The 24,317-nt window shown below is 43.2% G+C and overlaps 1 protein-coding gene across 4 annotated transcripts in view; it reads left to right on the top strand.

Annotated features, from left to right (window-relative positions):
• The window catches only part of STAG2 (STAG2 cohesin complex component), a 987,179-nt gene that overhangs the window by 434,948 nt on the left and 527,914 nt on the right, over positions 1 to 24,317 (top strand). For all 4 annotated transcript variants that reach the window (XM_069211859.1, XM_069211886.1, XM_069211877.1 and 1 more), the window contains exons 11-13: positions 15,011 to 15,134; positions 16,013 to 16,111; positions 16,198 to 16,277. In XM_069211859.1, the coding sequence (XP_069067960.1) occupies positions 15,011 to 15,134; positions 16,013 to 16,111; positions 16,198 to 16,277 (303 nt within the window). The remainder of the gene's footprint in view (positions 1 to 15,010; positions 15,135 to 16,012; positions 16,112 to 16,197; positions 16,278 to 24,317) is intronic.

Genomic DNA, 24,317 nt, shown 5'->3' with positions numbered 1-24,317 from the left:
GGCTCACTGCCAGGTGTTACAGTTCCTGCAGGGGGAGGGGAGAAGCACCTCCACCCAGTACAGGCTTTGTTCCCGGCCACAGAGTGACAAAGGCACTCTCCCCATGTGGCCAGCAACATGTCTGGTGTGTGGCAGGCTGGAAGAAACTGGTCAGCCTACACTAGAAGTCGGATTGGAATTCAGGGGTCATCTCTAAGATGCCCACTGGGTGTATGTTACAATAAATTGCAAACTGGCATCAGTGTGCATTTATTGTGCTGAGAATTTTAATACCAAACTTCCCAGTTTTCAGTGTAGCCATTATGGATCTGTGGAGTTCGTGTTTGACAAGCTCCCAGACTATATACTCTTATGGCTACTGTGCACTTACAATGTCCAAGGTTTTCCTTAGGCTTTGTAGGGGCACAGTGCTCATGCACCTATGCCCTCACCTGTGGTATAGTGCACCCTGCCTTAGGGCTGTAAGGCCTGCTAGAGGGGTGACTTACCTATGCCACCGGCAGTGTGAGGTTGGCATGGCACCTTAGTCTTTTTCTTCCCCCCAGCGCACACAAGCTGTGATGCAGTGTGCATGTGCTGAGTGAGGGGTCCCCAGGGTGGCATAAGAAGCTGCAGCCCTTAGAGACCTTCCCTGGCATCAGGGCCCTTGGTACCAGGGGTACCAGTTACAAGGGACTCACCTGAGTGCCAGCGTTGTGCTAATTGTGGAGACAAAGGTACAGTTTAGAGAAAGAACACTGGTGCTGGGGCCTGGTTAGCAGTGTCACAGCACACTTTCAATCAAAACTTAGCTCAGCAAAGGCAAAAAGTTAAGGGATAACCATGCCAAGGAGGCATTTCCTTACACATCCCCTTTGTCTTCCCTGACTCTGAGGGGGCATCACTCAATGCTGGCAGGAACCTTGCTTCCTAGATAAGTAGACTGAGCCCTATTCCCTTGGGCTAGGCCTTTGGGAGGAATGAGAGTGGTTGCTGGACCCTGCAGAATACCAGTCCTGTGGAGAAGCCCAAACAAATACAGACTGATGTGAGGAACTGTGTGATGCCAGTGGACTGGATAAGTCTCCCGATACTGATCTGCTTTCTCCCGCTACCATGACTAAAGATTAAGAAGTTTCATGCACAATGACCATTAGTTGCCCTCGGTGGCGGTCAAGACTAACATCTTGACAGAGGTGTTGCAACCACGAATTTCCTTGTCTGAGCCTCTACTCCCTTTCAGTGACTCCCTTACTTGACACCCTGTTGGGGACTTGGTCCAAGTCCAAGCTCCTGTGAATAAGACAATCGACCACTGCCCCACCTCAGGGGACCCAAACTTTCTCACTCAACACTCTACCCCTGAGAGGTTGACAACCCAAGTTGTGTTCACTACCTCTCCTCCGAATAGGGAATTCCAGAGGCTGGACTCTTTGGGGAAGCATTTTTCTTTTCTGCCAGCCTTGCATTGTAATCGGTAAACATGCATGCCTTTTAGGCCGTTGCTGCCACACACTGTGGGACACTGTTGTGCAAGTGCTGCCACAGGTCCTGGAGAAGGCTCTGGCCATACTCTCTCAAGCTGTTGCCGATGGGAGGGATGCAGCAAAGCTCACAATACGTTGTGGACTTGACATGACCTACTCACTGCTTTCATTGATGGTAGCCCTGAGATACCATTCATGGTTGAAAATGTCTGTTTTTTCGGGGGATGTCCAAGTTTCCCTTATGGACATGCCTTTCAATGGCACCGTTCTCTTCAGCGATGAGGCAGATTTGGTGCTGGAGCGCTTTATGGACTCACAGGCTATGTTCAAGTCAGTGGCCCATGTCATCCCCAATCTGTCTTTTGTTCCTTCGTGGCTACGGAAGGGGCTTCAAGCCACACCAATTCCCTCCCAGCCACTGAGCCACCCTTTTTATCCAGCCTCTCTGTGGTAGAGGGTCCGATTCCTACAAGCCTCGTGGGTAAGGTATCCAGTGGTCTGGTCAGTCCAACACCCTTCCAGCAGCTACAGCCTCCAATCTTTCTGAATCTCCCCCTTTATCATCATGGGTGCCCAATTGGTGGCTTGATTTGCCAGTACCTGGCAGTCCATAACCATATTGCCTGTGGGTGTTGCAGATTATCTGAAGGGGCTACTCCCTGCATGCCACCATCCTATGACCTGATGACTGATCCGCAAGAAAGTGGCAGCGCTCTCAGTCCAGGATTATTATAAAGAGTTCAGGTGCCAGAAGTAGGCTGTGGTTGCTATTCCCAAAAAGGACAAGGGCCTTTTTCCTATTTTAGATCTGTGACCCCTATCCTCTTCATCAAAAAGGAGAAATTCAAAAAACTCATGTTGGCTTGGGTCTTGTCTACCCTGGACCCAGCAGACTAAATGTTATAATTGAACTTGCAGAGTGCTTATTTTCACATTCCCATCCTGCCTGCCCACAGACGTTACTTGCGCTTTATGGTAGGCAACGAGCACTTTCAGTTCACCTGCTTCCCTTTGCCTTATTCCCTCCCCCCCTCTCTTCTGGTGTTCACCAAGAATTGGTGGTGGTCACAGCTCAGCTGCAGAGATCCTGGGTGCCAGTCTTCCCCCTATATTGACAACTGGCTGTTGAAGACGTGCTCGCCCCAGGCTGTCGTCTCCCACCTCCAGACTATGGCAGACATTGTGCATTAACTTGGGTTCACTATCAGTGTGCCCGAAGTCACACCTGACTCACTCTGAAGCTCCCTTTCATCTGAGCTGTTCAGGACACAGTGCAGTTTCGAGTATATACTCAACAAGTCCAGAATATTCAGGCTATGATATTAATGTGTCAACCTCTGTCTTGGATTTCAGTGAGACTGACTGAGGTTGCTGGACCTCATGGCCTCCTGTAATCCTGCTAGTGACACGTGCCCGCTGGCATATGTGGGCTCTGCAGTGGGTCCTGAAGTTCCAGTGGGCGCAGCATCAGGGCAGTCCTTGACATTGTTCAAATCTCTTGAGGGAACTGCGAAAGACCTACAGCTGTGGCTAACAAACCACAAATGAGTCAGAGGCAGACCCTTCGCCCTTCCCCAACCAGATTGGAGAGTATTGACTGATACGTCACTCCTGAGATGGGGCGGCCATCTGAAAGGTGAAAATCAGTAGAGACTGGTCTCCTGCGGAAGTAGGACTCCACATCAACAAGCTGGAGCTCCAAGCGATCTGACTGGCATTGAAAGCCTTTCTACCCTCCATCAAGGAAAGGCTAGTGCAGGTGTTCACGGACAACACCACCACCATGTGATACTGCAAAAAAAGGGCAGGGTAGGGTTTGTGGACCCCTTATCGAAAGGCCCTGTGTCACTGGACTTGGCTGGAACATCAGGGCATTTCCCTTGTGTTTCAACACCTAGTAGGCTCTCTGAATGCCAGGGCAGATTAACTCAGCCATCGATTCCTAGCGGATCATGAATGACATCTCCCTCCGGACGTGGCACAAGGTCTCTCTCAGCAGTTCGGACAGCCTCAGTTAGATCTGTTAGTCTCTGTCGAACGCACAGTGTCAGCAGTTTTGTGCGCTGGAGTTTCCAAAGTGGCTCTAGCTTGGAGACACTTCATCTCGAGCTGAGCTCGGGCCTCCTGTAGGCCTCTCGGCCCATATCATTTCTGACAAGCGTTCTCAAGAAGATGAGGAATGACTGGGCACAAGTCATTCTTCAAGCTTCAAACTAGGATCCCTGATCTAATGAGCATGGCCATCGATCTTCCTATCAGGCTGCCACTTCTGGAAGATCTCCTGTTGTAGCGGTAGGGGTGGATTCCTTACCCAGCCTTTTTGGGTTGAGCTTGGGTGGCAGCAGTTAACAGCTTTCCACCTTCTTCCCAAAGACTCAAGCTATCTTGGCAGCCAGGCATCCCTCCTCCAAGATGGTATACAGCTGCCATTGGAAGAAATTTGTGGCGTTGTGTCCAGAGAAACATGTTGATCCTCTTTCTGTTCCCTCTTCTGAAGTCTTGCCTTTTATTATTTCCGTTGTCCAGCAGGGTTTAACGGCTGTCTATGTGCTCTTTCTGCCTTCTTGGCGGCAACCTGACCAACCTTCCTAGTTCAAGTCCCCTATTGTACGTAGGTTCTTAAAGGATCATATTTATTCTTTTCCCTCCTTTGCCATTTATGATGCCTCAGTGGGATCTCAATCCGGTCTTAGCATTCTTAATGTGTGCTCCCTTAAAAACTCTAGCCCTATGGTCCCCTAGACTTCTGATGTAGAAAACAACCTTCCTTGTGGCAATTGCATCTGCCAGCAGAGTAAGCGAGCTGCAGGCCTGATCATCTAAGCCGCATTACCTCTCTGTCTATCCTGAGAAATCGGTGCTTCACAAAGGCCTCTTTTCTGCTTTAAATATTCACCCCATTTTGTGTAGGCCAATCAGTCACCCTGCCTACTTTTTTCGCCTCTTTACATCCTTCATTGTAAAAGGAGAAACTCTACCGACTGGACCCAAAAAGAGCAGTGTTGTTCTACCTTGAATGAGCAACTGTGTTCAGATGGGTCTCGTGAGCATAGGGGGATACCAGACATGCATATTTTCTGAGTTTGTGATGGCCCCATGCGATTAACACAGGTTGTTTGCTATATTTCTAAAGTGTCAGGGAAGTGGTGGTTGAGGATGCCTGTCTATTAACCTCTGGTATTACCCCTGGACAGTATGGTTGCATGCCACAACATATTTTTAAAATCTACAAATCCTAAGCTTTTTTTTGCCGGGTGCCAAATCTCTCATAGACTTATTGACTGGTTAAGACAGTGTTGAATGCATTTTTAAAATTTTCAGCAATTTTTTTTTACTCCAAGCACAGCAAGTTTGCAAAATGTATAGCACTAGATAACATGATCTGCTCGCTTGTACCATCTAGGGTTGGACTCCTAACATTACAATTTGTTTTTCCTCTGAAGATTTTGTCTTAGGTTGACTCTTGATAGCTGCACTTGAAGCCCACAATTTATCCAGAAACAGAATTAATCTCCAATTGGTTTTTAAATCCATTGAGTTTGGATGGTCCCAATAAGTGCTTCTTTCAGCTGCACGCTGATGCTGGAGGACCGGGGAATCGTGGGAAGAAAACTGTAAAGTGCTGAAGCACCAGGGCATGGCTTTTGAAAGCCCTTGATTGTTGGTGTACTGTCTAATATACATCACAAACTAATTTGACTGATGTAACTGAAAATTCTAAGAAGAAACAAAACTTGTAACTTTCTAGGCCCAACACTAAATTGTAAGAATGTGCATGGATGTGAATGTACAGCACTGCATACTACGAACAGATTGTTGCAGGTCAGTAACCTTTCCCTGCAGTCTCCCTTGTGCAAGAACATATCCTTGTCAAAGCTTGGCACACATCCGTGATCCCCTGGGATCTTAGGTGTGGATGTATCAGATGTGGATTTTTGTGGGTTTCAGCAGGGATCCACACATAAACAGCACACAATGTTTTTAGTGGGTGGACCGACCATGGGAATGATTGCTTATTAGGGGTTACCAGCAGCGTGGAAACACATTAAGGATCTTATTCCTCTGCGGCTGGAAGAAGTACAGTCTTTGCTGTCATATTCAAAATGACTGTGTTGCAAACTTGCATATAAAGGATGTTTTTCCCTATTCCAATACACCAAACAAAAGAATTCCCCACAATGTATGGTAGGTAATAAAGATGAGAAGTTAAAAAATGTGCCGTAGTGTTCAGAAAATGCTTAGTATTGGGTGGCAGCACAATTATGACACAAAGCAATGCATTGGTACCTATTGATTGGTAAAAAGCAATTTGTTTCAACAATGTTATTTCTCTCGTAGGGGATTTCCATGTATAGTCATAAGCACTGAATAGTTCCGCGCGCCTGCGGGGACCCCAGAGCACTGATGTGAAGTATATTCTTAAGTGCAAATACCAACCCTTTGGGCACAAGGAAATACCTCGAATAAATCCCCTTCCCTTGCTGGCTGATCGGGATGGGTTCTATGGCTCTTTTTTGTAATAGAATGGTGACTTCTAACTGAAGAGCTTCGAGGTGTCGGCTGGTTGTTTTGGGTGGAACAGATGGTGGAGGACTGGTGAATCTGAGAACGTAACCATGTCTCACAATATTCAATACCCAGGCGTCTGATGTGATGCGTAGCCACTCGTCCAGATGATTTGAGATACTTCCCCCTACCCGAGTGGATAACAGAGGAGGGGGAAGCAAAGATTCAGGACTTAGACGCGGGAGCCTGTCGAGTTGTCTGGGTTTGAGGTGTTGAGCGACCCCTTGTCGACCTTTGTTGTGTGGAGAAACCCCTATGATGCTGCTGCTGTTGCTGGGGGCGTGAAGACATCCAATGTGGAGTCTGATACCTGTGGGTGAACAGTCTTCGTTGATATGGGCGGAATACCTTTCGCTGTTCTTTCAGTTGTTCCATGCCTACCACTTTCAGGGTATCCAGCTCAGACTTAATTCTGGCAATCTCGTCATCGGCATGAGAGCCGAACAAAGTGGAGCCTGAGAAAGGTAAATTTTGTATTCTCTGCTGTGCTTCAGGTTTAAGAGATCTAAGTCGCAGCCATGCATGTCTCCTGAGCGCTATTCCGTGAGGATAGTTATGTGCGGATAGTATCGAAGAATCCGCCGCAGCACTTATAACTTGGTTAGAAACCATAGCTCCCTCGCCCACAACCTCCAGGAAATCTTCCCTTTTGTCCTTAGGAAGATGCTCTGCAAACTGCAGTACAGAGTCCCAGAGGGCTCGATCGTATCTCCCTAATAAAGCAGTGGCACTGGCTGCTTTCATGGTGATGGATGCAGTAGAGCATACTTTTCTTCCTGCAGCATCGATCTTTCTGCTCTCTTTATCTGGAGGTGAAGAGGAAGACGGTGACGTAGAATGCAATTTCTTTGCTGCCACTATAACCACTGAGTCTGGTGCTGGGTCCGACCTCAAGAATAGAGGATCTTGTTCTGGTGGACGGTATTTTTTAATAAGTCTGGAAGGAGCCGACTTTGTTGCAGCCGGTGTAAGAAAAATGTCCATTGCCGGCTCAATAAGACCCGGAACAGTGGAAGCAAAGGTCTCGAAGATGTCCTGTGATGCAAGGTCTCGAAGATTACTGACGTCGATGGGGCCGGCACCGCCAGCAGGATATTCAGTTTGGTTGCCCCTCGCGCTAAGACCTCCTGGAATGAAATTACATCATCTATGGGGGACACTCTCAGGGACGGTGAGCCCGATAGGGTTGGAGAGTAGTCCTGTGTAGACGAAGAAGAATGTCTATGATGTGAATGCTGAGATCTCTGTCGTGATTCATGACGATGGTGCCGAAAGGAAGATGAACGTCTAGAAGAATGTCCAGAACGCCTTACAGATCGTGTTGGAGTCCTCGGAACAGACTCTGAAGGAGGAGCCGGAAGAGGAGCCGTAGGTGTTACCGGTGTCTGCGGCAATGGCGACTGCCGAGGAGAGAGCTGTGGGGACGCTGGAAGCAGGATAAGTGAAGCCGAGGATTCCGACGCTGTATAAACCCTTCTAGGCCTCTTTGATTGTCGTCTCGCCGTCGACACACTCCTCGACGTCGAAGTGCGGTGACGGCGAGTGCCTCTGGACGTCGATTCCCCTCGCCGTTGAGAACCTCTCGACGACGACCCTCGACGTCGTTGTGGTGACGGCGAACGTCTCTGACGGCGAGCACTCTCTCTCGACGTCGATCGCCCTCGCCGTGTCGACGGCGAGCCTGACTCGGATCTCCTCGACGTGGAACGTCCTTGCCGTGTCGACGGCGACCCAGATCCTTTCGACGTCGGGTGTCCACGCCGTCTTGACGGCGAAATGGTTGTCGACGGCGAACAATGTCTTTTCCTCGCCGGCGAACCACTCCTCGACGGCGAACATGTTGGCGCCGTTCCCTGTCTCTATGTCAACGCCCTCGACGTCATCGGAGACCTGTGCCGTTTTTCAGCAGGTCTGGTAGGAGTTATAGAGGAAACAGGTTGAGCCCTGGTAGAAGCCTGACCTTCTCCTTGCTCTGTGGTGGAATGGCCACTCTTTCTCCTGTCCTCTCTCGCCTGAAGTCCGATTTTCTCTCTATCACGAAGAGTTCTTCTAGAGAAGGTTTTACAGATGTCACACGACTCCGGTTTGTGGCTGGATGGAAGACAAATTATGCAGACCCTATGTGGATCTGTTTTGGCCTTTTTTTCTGCCATAAGAAGGACATTTCTAACTAGAAAAAAACTCAAAATTCTGTCAGAATTTAACAGAAAATAGTAGGAAATGATCACTCAATGTTAAAAACGTCGAGTGAAATTGAAATTCAAAAGATTTTAAATGAATTTCTGTCACAAAAAGCTTTGTGAGGTAGAGCTCAATGCTTCAGGGTCCTGTCAGAAGGAGCTGGAAAAAAGAACTGAGGCAACTGCCTTTTGCTGTGCATGATGGGATACAGGAAGACTTTACTTTCTTAAAGGCACATCTCTATTTACATTCTGTATAATGGCAGCCTATGGGCTACACTGCCCTGCATTGTTTTATTCTCATCAGAGGTGTAAATAAAGTATGAGCATGTACTTGTTATTACATTTCTAGAATAAATAGGTGTTTGAACTTGAATTTACACTAATATTGATTTTTCTTTTCAACAATATGGCCTGTGTAGCTGTTCACATAGGCTGCACAGTGTTATTCTTAAGTGTTTTTTGACAAACCTTTTTTCAAAGGGTTGGTATTTGCACTTAAGAATATACTTCACATCAGTGTTCCGGGGTCCCCCCAGGCGCGCTGAACTATTCAGTGCTTATGACCATCATGGAAATACCCCTACGAGAGAACTGGAGTTACAGGTAAGAAACCATTCCTTCGGGATGAACAAAGAGTCCAGCATTATTCGACGTGGCCTTCATAGACAGTTACCTAGGTAGACCCTGATCACCGAGCCAGCCACGCATTTTCTGTGAGCTGGGAAAGCAAAGATGATTCCTAAGTTACCAAAAATAATTTTAGCCTATCAATAACTGCTCCAGAACTTCTGTTTATAAAAGTGAGGACTGTGATATAACGTTAATGCTAACAATGGCATCTTTTAAACATTTTGTTAATCACTTAGATGTGACAATAGCAACTTTAGTTTCACTGGACCCCCTCTATTGGGGTTTTGGTAAATCAAATGGCTGTCACAAGTTTAAGGGAACTTTAAGATTATAATGCAAGGCAGAACTTTTACGGAACCACTCCTGCTGAGATCATTACAACAGCTACTTATGACAGATGTTGGATGTAATGTTTTACAATGTCCTAGTATGGTGTCAACTCAATTCAGTTAATCCTGAACAATTACGTTACTCTTGTACAAGAAGCAGTGACTGAAATTGTGACTTATAATACAGGGAGTGCAGAATTATTAGGCAAATGAGTATTTTGACCACATCATCCTCTTTATGCATGTTGTCTTACTCCAAGCTGTATAGGCTCGAAAGCCTACTACCAATTAAGCATATTAGGTGATGTGCATCTCTGTAATGAGAAGGGTGTGGTCTAATGACATCAACACCCTATATCAGGTGTGCATAATTATTAGGCAACTTCCTTTCCTTTGGCAAAATGGGTCAAAAGAAGGACTTGACAGGCTCAGAAAAGTCAAAAATAGTGAGATATCTTGCAGAGGGATGCAGCACTCTTAAAATTGCAAAGCTTCTGAAGCGTGATCATCAAACAATCAATCGTTTCATTCAAAATAGTCAACAGGGTCGCAAGAAGCGTGTGGAAAAACCAACGCGCAAAATAACTGCCCATGAACTGAGAAAAGTAAAGCGTGCAGCTGCCACGATGCCACTTGCCACCAGTTTGGCCATATTTCAGAGCTGCAACATCACTGGAGTGCCCAAAAGCACAAGGTGTGCAATACTCAGAGACATGGCCAAGGTAAGAAAGGCTGAAAGACGACCACCACTGAACAAGACACACAAGCTGAAACGTCAAGACTGGGCCAAGAAATATCTCAAGACTGATTTTTCTAAGGTTTTATGGACTGATGAAATGAGAGTGAGTCTTGATGGGCCAGATGGATGGGCCCGTGGCTGGATTGGTAAAGGGCAGAGAGCTCCAGTCCGACTCAGACGCCAGCAAGGTGGAGGTGGAGTACTGGTTTGGGCTGGTATCATCAAAGATGAGCTTGTGGGGCCTTTTCGGGTTGAGGATGGAGTCAAGCTCAACTCCCAGTCCTACTGCCAGTTCCTGGAAGACACCTTCTTCAAGCAGTGGTACAGGAAGAAGTCTGCATCCTTCAAGAAAAACATGATTTTCATGCAGGACAATGCTCCATCACACGCGTCCAAGTACTCCACAGCGTGGCTGGCAAGAAAGGGTATAAAAGAAGGAAATCTAATGACATGGCCTCCTTGTTCACCTGATCTGAACCCCATTGAGAACCTGTGGTCCATCATCAAATGTGAGATTTACAAGGAGGGAAAACAGTACACCTCTCTGAACAGTGTCTGGGAGGCTGTGGTTGCTGCTGCACGCAATGTTGATGGTGAACAGATCAAAACACTGACAGAATCCATGGATGGCAGGCTTTTGAGTGTCCTTGCAAAGAAAGGTGGCTATATTGGTCACTGATTTTTGTTTTGTTTTGTTTTTGAATGTTAGAAATGTATATTTGTGAATGTTGAGATGTTATATTGGTTTCACTGGTAATAATAAATAATTGAAATGGGTATATATTTTTTTTTTTGTTGAGTTGCCTAATAATTATGCACAGTAATAGTCACCTGCACACACAGATATCCCCCTAACATAGCTAAAACTAAAAACAAACTAAAAACTACTTCCCAAAATATTCAGCTTTGATATTAATGAGTTTTTTTGGGTTCATTGAGAACATGGTTGTTGTTCAATAATAAAATTAATCCTCAAAAATACAACTTGCCTAATAATTCTGCACTCCCTGTATAATTTGTTGTGTTTTATCCACTCAGATGGGGAGGTACACCATAATTCCCTGATACATCTAACACAGGAGATTTTGAAACTGCTGAATGTTTTCTGCATCCACCTGGTGGCTTATCATAGTATAGTAGAAATGAATGCCATTGCAGAAACCTTGGCAGATAAATCATAGTTAAATACAACCTTAATCATTTTTCTCAGATATATTTTTCCCATTGGGGAGTGCCTTGATAGATGTTTTTACATTGGTTAGAAATGCAGATGCTGAGACTGTATCCAGTTACCCACCCTTTCAGTTGGTGAATGTAAGATCTTTTTTCCACATTTACTTTAATCACAAAGGTGTAGTCAACTGGTTCTGGGAAGATATGCATTCTGATAACTGTAGCGCTGACTTGATAAACCTGTTATATGCACATGACCATGTGAATAGCACAGCCTAGGAAATTGCCTCTATTCAAAATTTTTTACCTTTCCCATCTTTGATCCAGTGTCACTAAACTGAAGTAAGATTAGACTTAACTTGAAGATGCTTCTAGATTTCATAGGCATGTAGACCTTCCCTGCAGATGTTAGGCCGTAAAGTGCAAATGTATTTTTATGCTGAGATTCCAAAAATCTAGTATTCCTATTTTGAGGAAGTTTTTTTTTTTTTTTTTTTTTAAGTGCTTAAGCGATCTCACTGACATTCATTTGAGCTGTTTCTCTGTCAATGCTAGCCACATAGGCAGATAAATACCTCTGCCTATGTCTGGGGTAAGCAAGCAAAACCACTATGCTGTCTGCATACTCCTCACCTCTTGAATGTCCATGGTGCCACTCTGGAACCGGAATAATTCAATAACTCTTCCATGCTGGTGGTGGTTTGGATTCCAGTCCTGATGTTCCTTTGTCTGCTAGGTTTGCTAATGACCTGTATGCCACTGGGCTCTCTTATGGTACCAACGCAGGCAGTGGTTCCAGCATAAAAGAATCTGGCAGTCATCATTGTGAACTCCCCGAACTATGCAGTGTACATGATATGATGGTTGTTGTAGAAGAAGCTGTTGCAAGGGATGCCTTTCTGCCCCTCCACCATTCATGTCCATAATTGTGGCGGATGCCTCCATATTCTAGTGGGTAGGGCTCACCTTTAGGAATTGGAGACCAGAGGCCTCTGGGCTCTACAGGACAGGGTGTTCACCATTATCCTGCTTGAACTGACATCAACCCTGCTTAAGGCATTCCTCTCATCCGTATGCTGGCTATCTCAAGACTTACGGATAATGTGACTGCAATGTGGTAGATCAACAGGCAGGGTGGAATTGAGGGGGGGGAGGGTCTGACTTTTTATGTCTTGAAACATTGAAACTTTGATGTGGTCACACCAGCATGGAATGTGATTAGTCTAGCAAGCTCTCAGGCTGAGCCTGTCATCTTGCTGACCACAAGGGGTGTCTTCATACAGAGGTAGCGCCGGACTTCTTTGCTTTGAGACACACCCCTCTGGTGGATCTCTTAGCTACTCTGACCAGTGCTCATTGCCAGCAGTTATCTAATGCTCCCTGACCACCCCCTCCCCCAAATGCCTCAAAATGACCCACTGCAGGAACCCTTGGGGGTCTCAGTCATTAGTCATGTAACTTTCCAGTTCAAAATGCATTTCATCTAATACCCTTGATTTCTGAGGACAGGGTTCAAGACATCTTTATTTTGCTAGAGTGGCAGCGAAGGTCGTTGTATGTGGACCTCCTTCACCCCTCCCTTTTGACCCCTGCTCCATCTTCCTCTTAAAGTGGATATTCTCTACCTGTCAGAGAGGCACTTTCTGCACCCCATCCTCTAGAGCCAAGACTGTCAGATGGAGTAAGTTTGTTACATTGTTTTGCTGAAAACATTGACTTGTGTTGTCAACATTGTTGTGCAATACGCACTATGAAGGAATACATTGCAGCCTTATCCGGATTTTCTGCCTTCCAGACTAGGCTTCCATTTTTAACTCTATTCTAAGATTTTTGAAGGGGTTCTGCCAAATGTATTCTCTCCTATCCCATTAGTCATGCCTTCATAGTTGTTACTTAAGACTACTAATGCTTAAAGCTTTTTTTTTGTTGTGCTAGTTATTTCAGCAAGGTGTCAGTGAGTTACAAGCGTTGAGTATCTGTCCTCCATGCACATTGTTTCTCCCAGACACAATGGTATTTTGAACCAAAGCTGTTTTCCTTCCAGAACACTGTGACCTATTTCAACTGGGCCCATCTATAAAATGTTTTTTCTATGATTCTCCCCTACATCCTATATACACACCTATCGATGAGGAAAAGAGATTTCAGAAACTGGATCCTAGAAGTGATTAGTGATTACATTGTTAGATTTCTTGCTTTATTAAGATCAGGTCTGATGGCTAGCTAGTTTTCATGGGGTATTCAGACAGAAAGAAAGACTGGGAGGTCCATAAGAGATTTCTTTTTGCATACTTTATTGCATCAAGATGTGCTATACTCTTTTGCCAATGCTGTCCCTGTGGCTGACATCTGGAAGACATTTCTCTGGCTGTGACAAAGGCTTTCTTTCATCAGACATTGTTTGGACTCTTAAGTTGAGAAGGGATGGCCATTTTGCACATTCAGTACTGTAGGATATCCTTGTGTAACCATACCTTCAGGAGATGAGGAATCTGCAGTTAGAAGTGTCCATCTCAAAAAAGGTTTACTTATCTTTGGTAACGTTCTTTCTGGTGGATAGTAGATCTACCTGCAGATTCTACGCTAATTCCTCCCACATCCCAATTCTGCAGAGGAGTTCAAGTAAGACATTTAAATAGTTCCAAGCTGCTTTGTTGCACAGCACCCTCGCAATTTAGGGTTGTTCTCCATTTGGTTGTTGCATTAAAGATAGAATTTGACAGGGTACTGACATCTGGGTTGCAGGGTAGGCACTCTTACTCCAGTGATATGACTGTGGTGTTTCTGGTTCCAACATGGAGCCAGCATTCCCTACTGTAGTTGAGAATCTGTTAAATTTACGGATCCATTCTCACACCTGAGATTTGTGGTGAGTAATCTGCAGGTAGATTGAGTAGTATCCACCAACAAGATTGTTACTGAAGTTCGCTACCTTTATGCTTTTACTGTGAAAATATTAATTAATTTTTTTAAAGAAGGTAAGCAAGATATCTTCCGCTTAATAGAATGCTGCTAGATTAGAATTTGAACATAATTTCTAGTCTGTTAATCACATTGCTGTCTTTTTAATGCATTAAGCACTTTTCTCAAGATACTTTTGTTGCTGTCACTTTTTTTTTTAGCATTACTAGTGCAGTTCAGGGACTCGGTTAATAACCTTATATATGGATCTGTTGTGTCAAGTTTGTAACTAGAAGAAATCCAAACTTTATATCCGACAGTTACATCTTTTCATTATAATGTAAACTCAATTGCTAATTTTCTTACAGAACCTATTTGAAGTTTCAGAAAAGACTAATGTGGGCTGAATAGATTCCCTTTGACAGATGAGCCGATGTTTGTATCTTATGCTTCTCACTCACTGGGCAAATCTGTGTGCTAGACAGAGTGCATTCCACTAGGTAGAATGCTATTATGTCTCATTGAAAATGTTTCCTTAACAAATATTTGTTGGATTTCTATGTATTGTTGTCCTGAGACATATGAGCTACCATAAAACATGAATGTTAGTGTTAAAGTGTCCTCCTTGTAAATGAAACACCTTAAGCATGATAGTTGAAATTCCTTTTGCAGACATGCAATATTTGTACTATGATATGTAGGATAGAATTAGTTTCCGTTATCCCCATGTTTTCTTTCTTTCACAACTTAAGTACAATCTACTCTAAACTTTGACACTGCACATGGGTAAAACCACAGATTCTGACACTGCAGAGTATTCTGATGGACTTTAACTTGCCTGTTCATATTTTGTGTTGTAAGTGCTTTCCATTTCTGTTTCATACGGAGTATTTGACTGTTCAGTTTGACATCCAGCTAAGATGGAAAGCCTGTCCTAAATGAACACAAGTTGGGAAGAACATTTACATATTCTTTAAACAAATGGTATGTCTTGACTGTTAACTACATTTTGTCTCCATGTAGGGATTCAATAGCTGAGATCCGCGCAATCTGTATTGAAGAAATTGGGGTGTGGATGAAGATGTACAGTGATGCCTTTCTTAACGATAGTTATTTAAAATATGTTGGTTGGACTATGCATGATAAGGTAAACACTTAATTTAATGGCTGAAGAATGATTTCCTGATTACTCGAAAAAATGTTTTTGCCACTAGGGACTAGTTGTTTTGGTATTAATTGCATGCTATAACGTGTACTGCAGTACAGTGCAGCTGCTTAGATTTAATGATATGTTGATAACTGTATCAAGAGGTGTTAATTTGAAAGCACTTTATTTTGACAATACATGTTTTTCATGTTTACTCCTCTAGCTAATGGAAAAAGTATTGTCTTGTTTAGTTATACAATCATAGGGTGAGATGTGGGATGCAGTAGATTACCAGTTAAATCCTCTTTGCACCCTAATCATTATGGAATTCCATTAACTAATTATAGTTGCTACGTTTCAGTTGATGTACTTCAGCCCTAAAATCCAATTTACGGGACAGCACTTATTTTCTATAAATGACCTACGTTCATGAGCATCCTTAAGCCTCACAAATGGTAAAAACTAACTGTGGAGAACTTAGAAGGTAGTTTCAAGTGCACTTTGTCAGTCATATTTATCATCTGCCACAGATGTAACTTAAATAAAAGAATGACATGAGTAAAACGCGAGATACAGTAAAGTTATTGAAATAGCATATTTCATAACTATTGAACTGTTCATTTCATTCAATATCATAATTTATTGATGTAACATTTTCTTAAACTATCTCAGCATTTTTTCTTGTTAAAATCTTTTCATGTTACGTTGTGCAACATAGAATATCCCTCAAATTGCAAATTGGAAACCTAGAATGAATGAAGACAATATTAACTGTTTAACTATTTTCTCAATAATTAAAATGTCTTGTGAAAAGAACATTAATATTAAACTAAGTTACCTTTTGTGAAAAATATATATATATATATTTTTTTTTTTAGCAAGGCGAAGTGAGGCTGAAATGTCTCACAGCTCTGCAGGGACTTTATTATAACAGAGATCTTAATTCGAGATTGGAGCTATTCACCAGCCGATTTAAGGTTAGTGTAACTATTCATTGACATACAGTTAATATAAACCTGTGATACTTTTAACTTCATTCTCTTGTTTTTTTTTTCCTTTGTAGGATAGAATTGTCTCAATGACACTTGACAAGGAATATGATGTTGCTGTGCAGGCAATAAAACTGTTAACTCTTGTTTTACAGTAAGTTTTAATTCTTCACTCACCAAAATTAAAGGTATTTGTTACAAATGTAAGCTACCCAAGTGTATTTGTTATACTTAATACATAGTACTTAGTGCATAACATGTTCGTAGTACAGAGACACTTAAAACAAGTTTGTACGTTAGCCATAAATAGGCCTGTTTGTCACCACCTTCAGTTAATTGAAGCTCCGTAGATGCTTATGCTTTAAATTTGTATTTGAGTATTGTAATGCTATATAAGAGTGTTATATTTCCATATTGGAAGCCTGAGAATGTTTGGTTGTAAATGGCAAATATCACCAACCTACAGTCCAGCTCTCTGAAATTAAACGGTAATTGTTTACCCTATGTTTGTCATTGCAGTTCTATTTCATTTGAAAACTGAATCCATTTCTTAACCATCTGCAGACAATCACTCTGATTATAGGTCAATTGAAAAGCACACCCATAGGTGAAATTTCTGCATTTGACATTGTATATATAGCAAGAACAACAGCTCAGTTGTCTGAAATCACTTGACTATTAATTGTCAGAGTATGAAACAAGGGAATTTGTCACTCCTGTCATAGCTAGCACTGAATGTTTATCACATTTTGATAAAAAAAAAAAGAAAATGCATCTTTATACTACATGACCAAGAGAAAACAGTTAAACAAATTCTCTCCCCAACCTCATCAGTGGAAGGAAGTTCAGTATGACCTAAACCAGATCGTTCAGGAATGGTAATTGTTTTATATTGGAAAAAAATAAAATAAAAAAATGGTAAACGGAAAAATGCCCAAAGCACCTGTCAAACAGCAGTGGTCTGTTTTAGAATTGAATTGTAATGTGTAAGCTTTTCCACCATTTCCACTAATATCGCAAATAGTCAACTGTAGTGAACTAGACATTGATTATTCTCAGCAGATTTCTCTAGGTTTCACTGGAGTACATTTGCTTTCTTTCTGACTGTGCCACTTCATGCAAGGGAGCAACTATATACAGGTTAACCTTGCTCCTGCTTCTATAAGAATTGGCAGTCTACGTCTCCTTTGACAGCAAGTGGTAATTATTCTGGGCTGCATTCCAGTTTCATAGCACCGAAGATGTGGATTCAAATTGCACCCGTTTTGGCCAGGCAGACTTGCCTCATTTTATGGATATATTGTTTGTATATTATTCTGCAAGTTAATTGATTAACTCAACCAGCTATCTGTAATGTTAAAGATCCATTACCCAGTTTCCAAATCACTTAGTAGCGTTGCTCCTCAAGCCTTACCATTTGTCCTTCTACACTTAACACATATGCCACAAGGTCCTGGAGAGTGTGTGAGATCTCTGTAAATAATGCAACCATACCATCCGAGAAATGACTTTAGTTCTTCCGAAGATTAGGAAATAAAATACGATTACACGTTATTTTCCAAAACCTAAAGCAGTCCTAAACATGATGTTGACCAAATGAACAGTGATCTTTGGAACTGATGCATGAATGTCCTCTTAAAGCTAGTCTTAAAACAGCTTTTTTATTTCCAAATATTGCTTGGCTGATTGACAGCAAAACACCAGCAATTAAGGAGCTAGAAACGACTTGAACTCCACTAACTCATACCATGATTTAAGAGGCAGATACTTTTACATTCATAGCCCACAGGCATTCTGTGGCTACTGAAGCAAGCCCAGTTAATGGCAGATGATTATCTAACTTGTTTCTACTAATTGCACTCCATGCATAATTTCTACGGGAGATTAATTGTACTGCTTTAAATTCAGTACACAGCACATAAATATGTGATTAAGTCTTGCTTTGAAGGAAACAAGTTAGATTGTAATGCTCAAATGCTTCCATCAGTCTGGGAATCCTACATAACTTATCATAGCAGCAATGCATATTAACCTTAGCCCCAAAGGTGTTTTAGTAGCATGTTTCCCTTACTGGAAACAACCCAAACGTCTGCCAAAGAGGTGACAGTACTGAGCTCTTAACCGCACCCTCAGATGACACAATAGCTCAGATTACTACTGAAAGTCATGTGTGAGGAGGATTCTGCTCCCAACCTGCGTTTGACCTTACTGTGACTGCATATTTAGCGATTTATCGTTCTCCCAGGACTTCAGTCAGTTCTTGAGTGTAACTTGTTTTTAAGGGATCTGTGTTTTGTTGTGTTCACATTACTGGCCAAGGGGAACTGCAGCCTGTTAACAACTGACACCATCACTGGAAAAAAAAAATCCCACATGATCAGTGTATTTGTGGTCTTTATCCTACTCGCAAAGCGCCTTGATATCATATCTGCAAGTCATTTCCCTCACAGACACTTATGAACCAAGAAAGGCGGATGGTTCTATTAGAGGAAAAAAGATTGCACGTTCTAAAAGGATTGCCCCTTTATCGGAGGAACATTCTGTGAAATGTCCTTCCATGCATTTCCACAAAGCTAGTAAAAAATGTAGGCATCTGGAGCTTTCTAAGACAGAATTCACTTTCTTTTGTATCACCTCTAACCACCTCCTCGAAAAGACAAAGCCTTTTCTGCAAAGGAGTAAAAAAGGGTGAGCAACCTGTACAAACCATTGCAAGAAAATATAGAGCCACTGACAAGTCACGGTGGACAAAAGTATCATTGCTAAAGTAACATCAGTGAAGACCATTCAGTCGGTTGTCACCTCATTATAGAAGCCTACAGGTAAGGTTCTGTTGTTGACAGTTAAGAAGATCCTTTGGATGACTAGACTGACAGGACCCCTCATTGAGGATGACACTGTTCTATTGATCACCATCAGTTCATCTACAGCAGCCCTGTCCCAAACTGCGGTTACAACCACTTCAATGACTGCCCCATTGACAATGCCTTCAACGGCAGATATGGCTTTTCTAGCATTATAATCAAAGTTAGGGTCTAAGACTTCACTACAAAGAATCGCCAATGCTGCGGGTGCCAGTGTCATTTATGTTGACTGCACAAATGTACTGCTTCCTCAGCAGCCACGTATTCACCCTCCTGTGTGGCTGCTACCTGGGCCACACATTCTACCACAATCTCTACAAGCAGTCACCTCCTCCACCACAGACTCAGTTGTTAATTATGATGGGTGAGAAATATCATCTTGCCTTAAAGAAAGAGCTACCTAGCCGCTCTCAAAGTTCAGCCAACCAGCTGCTTTTTTTTTTTTTTCTTTGGTTTTTCCAGGAGATTCTTCTGCTCCTCCTGCAGGGAGCCATATAAAAAGTACTTGGGGTTTCCAGTGCAGGTTCTTTCTTGTCAAGAGGTGAGGACAATGGAGGCCAGTACTGTGCCTTCAATACTTAACACAGATTAGTGTAAAATCAATCAGAAGGTAAATTTATTGCCTCCCTGGAACTTTAAGATTTATATCTCCACATCCCAATACACATGAACCACTGACAGTACCGCAAATTTTCAACGTCGTGGAAGAACTTCTAATTCCAGATGCTTCTATTCCGACAACAATTAGCACCCTAGATGTTCACAAACTGCCTGCTGCTAACTGTCTTCCCATGGAAGCAGGGTCATCCAGTATACGTGTTCTTGGACTGCCAGCTTGTCATCGCTCCATCAGAGAAAGATTTGTATTGCCAGAATCAATAGCCTTTTTCACAATCTGAGACTGATTCTAAACATCCAAGGTCCTCCACCCTTATGGTTAAAAAATAGTGATAAGAGCTTTTTGCACCAGCAAAACAGTTCTAGTCTGAACTTATAAGTCACTGCTACACTTAATATTGTACATCAAACTAATACCAGTCTTGCAGACTTTAAGAGGCTGATAAAACAAGAACTAGATCAGTAATGGAAGCAAGCAACAGATACATGGTATGATACACTGCAGATAACCATGAGGTTCAAGAAAGTCTTAGTGCGGGAAAATTCCCCAAAAAACCTCAGTGCAGGTCTCCAGTTATAGCTTTCAATGCACAGAATAGTAATGATGTCACACATCCCTTACAGAATAGAGGCCCACGCGCTAGAATTTAACACAAGTGATTTCTGCTAAGATGCGGAGTACGCATTGTACATAAACGTACGGTAGTCAAAAGCCAGCAGACTGGATCTGCAGGCAGTCCTTCCAAAAACTCGTAGGCTAAACTATGTTGATAATGCCGAAACAATCTTGGTGTGTTTAATCTGAAAACGAGCAAGAATGCAGTCCTTTTTCTTGTTGAAAGAGGCACAGCTGCTTTTGAGCCATCCTCAAGAAAGTGGGTATTGCTGAAAAGCATCCCCCTGCATGCCAAAGCATAGACGATGCATTCAGCTGCACTCTTACGCATAGTAACAAATGGGAGCTTCATCTAGATTAAATGTAATACAGCTTTATAAAATGGGACCTATAAATGCTAGAATGTCTCACCACCTGGGAGAGCAAGGAATGCCAGCAGTTTCTGTAATGGGGTCTGAGGGCAGTGCCTTTTCGATGACACAGCCAAGCATCTTTGCTTACAGATTTCCTGTTTCCTCTCATTCTCAGAATACTGAAGAAGGTAAGTGACTCACTGTTCCTTGATTCTAATTGGCGCAGCATGTCCTCGTCAGTTCTGGCACAGTGAATTACAGACTCCCTATACACCCACAAACATCTCAAGACCTATCCCAGGCCCCTTCACAAACACAAGGCAAGTGGGATTTTTGATCACAACCTCAGATCACTCAGCTTGATGGCCTGATTTGCGACCACTTGCCGTCTGCTGAATTTAGCCATCTGGCTATTCTAGAGGATGGCATCTATATGTGCAGCAGCAACAAGAAACCCCTACAAAGCTAAATTGGAGTGTTTCTGCACTTGATGCAAAAACAAGAGATTCAGTTTAATATCCATCAAGCCCGATCTCCTTGTTCTCTCAGTGGGTAATAAAGCACATCATGGAATGACCTATATTATAGAGACCTCTAGGTGCAGATTGCTTAACTGTAGAATTATCCCCAGGCATCAAACTGGGTTTGGAAATTTTTAGTGAGCAATACCGCTGCTCACTAGTGGGATGCATTATTCGACTTAGTGTGGCATCCCCACAGGGAGTGATGTGCACAGTGCCTACATAGCTGCCACCTCGGCGCGCTGACATCAGTTCTTTTCTTTCTGCGCCATTCAGCTCAGCGTCTGAAGAAACCTACCTCCAATCTTATTATATTTACTTTATTTTTTGGTTACTTTTTGTTGATCTACTTTTTCCCCTGAGACTTGTCTCTTGGTGTGTCAGGTATGTCTACTAGGAAAACTGATTTCAAGCCACGTGGTACTTGTCCCCGGCATATCTTGGGGGACAGACCTACATTTAGTTTGTCTATGGTGACTGAAGCGTGATAATGCTGCAAAGACCTGTGCTGATTGCCATGCTCCCCAAGGCCCTGAGGTATCAGTCCATCAAGCTCTTTGCCGCTCAACATGCAAGGTAGTGACAGTCCCCATCTCGGTTGAGAGAATGGTCCTAATATCTGTTGCAAATCCTCTCCAGGCACTCATTGTCATAGTCGAAGTTGTTGGGGAAATTGAGTAAGGCTCACAGGAAGATCAGTAAGAAGTTTAAGAGGTCTTTGACGTATCCATGGCTGCTGAAGTCCGGCAACAAGATTAGGGAGCATTGATATTCTAGGCCTGGCTCGGCTGTAGTGCCTGCTCCTGGGCCGTCTCTGCGCCTCCCAGAATTGTCATGAGTTAGGATGACTACTGCCAACTGTGAATTCTGTGAGGCTATGCACCTCATGTGTGCGGCCTGTTCCTGCTGAAGCCCTGTCGGACCTCACGGGCTTGGGAGTAGCCCCTACTGGTTTTCCGCCACTGGGTTTGCCCTTAGCGCCACGGTGGACTCCTTGGTGCTGTAGATGGATCAGGAGTCGCATTGGTCATATCACCTTGACCTTCCTCAACACCTACTACTGTGCAGACACTGCCGGCTCCTACTCTGAGCCATAGAAGGACCATCCACTGCTGATTCTGGTGCCTTTCAAGGGGATGGTCTCCCGGATTGAAGCCATTGCTGTAATCCTTTGGCATTAGAATTGGGGATGAATGGGGAGTGGTTAGTTGGCCCTTATGAAGGCCAGCCATATGATGATGCTGAGGACACCTGGTTTGATTAGTGACCTGGACACCTCCCCAGACACACTGGCTTGGTTTCTCTGTCTATTGTAGCTATGGAGCAGGGTGCCTTATTTGCAATGGTGGTGAGGAGGGTGTGTGAGGTCCTGGACCTTCACCTGCCCTCTGTGGCTGTAAAGAAGAATGTCTTGACGAAAGTGCTTTATCTGTGAGCCACCCAATCTGAACTGCTTCTCCCTTTTAAAGAAGTCCTCGCAGACTTCTTACTTTAGGCCTGGTCTAATCCCTGTGCATGGGTCCTGTACATAGGACAATTTCCAGAGGCTGGATACCTTTGGAAATAGGATGTTCTCTTCTGCCAGCCTGGCACTGAGTTTGATGAACACTGCATTCCTTTTGGGACGATGCTCCCATTCAATCTGGCACTTGGTTGCACAGATGCAGTCTATGGTCTCTGAGGAGGCTGAGCCATTCGCTCAAGCTCTCCCCAGCCTCTGCGTAGCAGATGACTCAGTACCCACATACTTGGTGGGTCAGGTAGCCAGAGGTCAGGCCAGTCCATCACTGGCCCAGCAGCCCTCAGACTCTTGTGGGTATCCTGTGGGAGGCAGAATACAACATCACCTGCATCATTGTAGGTCAATAGCTTTAAAAAAAATAAAATAAACATTAGGTTTCTTAAGCGCATGATGTACATGTTTGGTATCTTTGTGCACCCATACTAACTTTTTTTGTCGCACAATCTGTGCTACTTATTGGCGCAAACACACATTAATGTCTTATTGCATCCTGAAGATATAATGAAAAATGTGGTTGTATTGTTTTAACAAACGTGATCAAGGTTTATTTTTACTTCTCCAATGGCTAAACATAAATCCTTGAATGCTAATTAAGGAGCTGTTGCCATACATGTTGCATCCAGCATTAAATATATCTGGGCTTTCCACAGAATGCAGTCTACACAATACATTTTGTAATACTAGCATATATCACAAACTTGTGGCAGATTTACGGTTTTTGGGGTGATATCTATTTGATGACCAATATTAAACACAGGAGTATATTTTAAAGTAGAAAACATTGTATTTTCTAATTCTTAGTGACTTGAGGAACTTATATGCCAGTCGTACATCACTTGATCTAATTGGATGGCCAGTTGAAAACTTTGATTCTCTTCCAGGGGATCCTCATCAATAGTCATAAACATTGAATATTCCCGCCCTTGTGCGGGGACCCCGGAGCATATATATATAAAATACATACATATTATCATATGTAAAACAGCAATGCAGGCTATAATCATAAATAGGCTAAAATGCTTTATTTCTATGCACGTTTTTTTATTTTTTTATTTTTTTTTGTTATAAAATCACAATAGATCATAAATATCTACCTAAGCCCCCAAAAACTGGACTTAGGGAAGTAAACAGCAGTAAATAGCAGAGAAAAATAGAAAAAACTACATTGAAAAACAATGAAGCATTCTTAGCCAATAGGCTGCATGCAGGTTAACACAGGAGAACCATAAAAACTTTGGCACCGTGCCTTTAAGACCCTGAGCACCTCCAGTATCCCACCATGCCTCAGGGGTGAAGGGAAGGTGACAGTTGGTTCACAGTTAGGTCAGTTCTTTTTTCCGGCTTCTTCTGAGAGGATCCTGGAGCATTGAGCTCTCAGTTTTTCTGAGTTTTTCTTCAGAAAAATCCTTAAAAAATAGTGTTTTTCCTGTTTACTCGACAGATAACATCTTTTGTCTGAGTTGGGAAGTTTTTTTGGCAGAAAATGCCATCTCTTTTTGTAAAATGTCCTTGTGGGAAGAAGAAAGCCCAGTCAGACCCACACTCTCTGTGTATTGTCTGCCTGCCACAGAGTCACTGTCCTGACACCTGCAAGTATTGTAAGAACATGTCAAGGAGGACTCTCAAAGACAGAAAAAGTCAACATCCTCTTCACTTCCCAGACCTACAACAGAAGGAATGGCCCGATCGACGTCGACAGG

This window comes from Pleurodeles waltl, chromosome 2_1 (genome assembly GCF_031143425.1).
Source record: "Pleurodeles waltl isolate 20211129_DDA chromosome 2_1, aPleWal1.hap1.20221129, whole genome shotgun sequence".
Classification (NCBI taxonomy): Eukaryota; Metazoa; Chordata; class Amphibia; order Caudata; family Salamandridae; genus Pleurodeles; species Pleurodeles waltl.
This window is presented reverse-complemented; position numbering and strand designations above follow the sequence as displayed.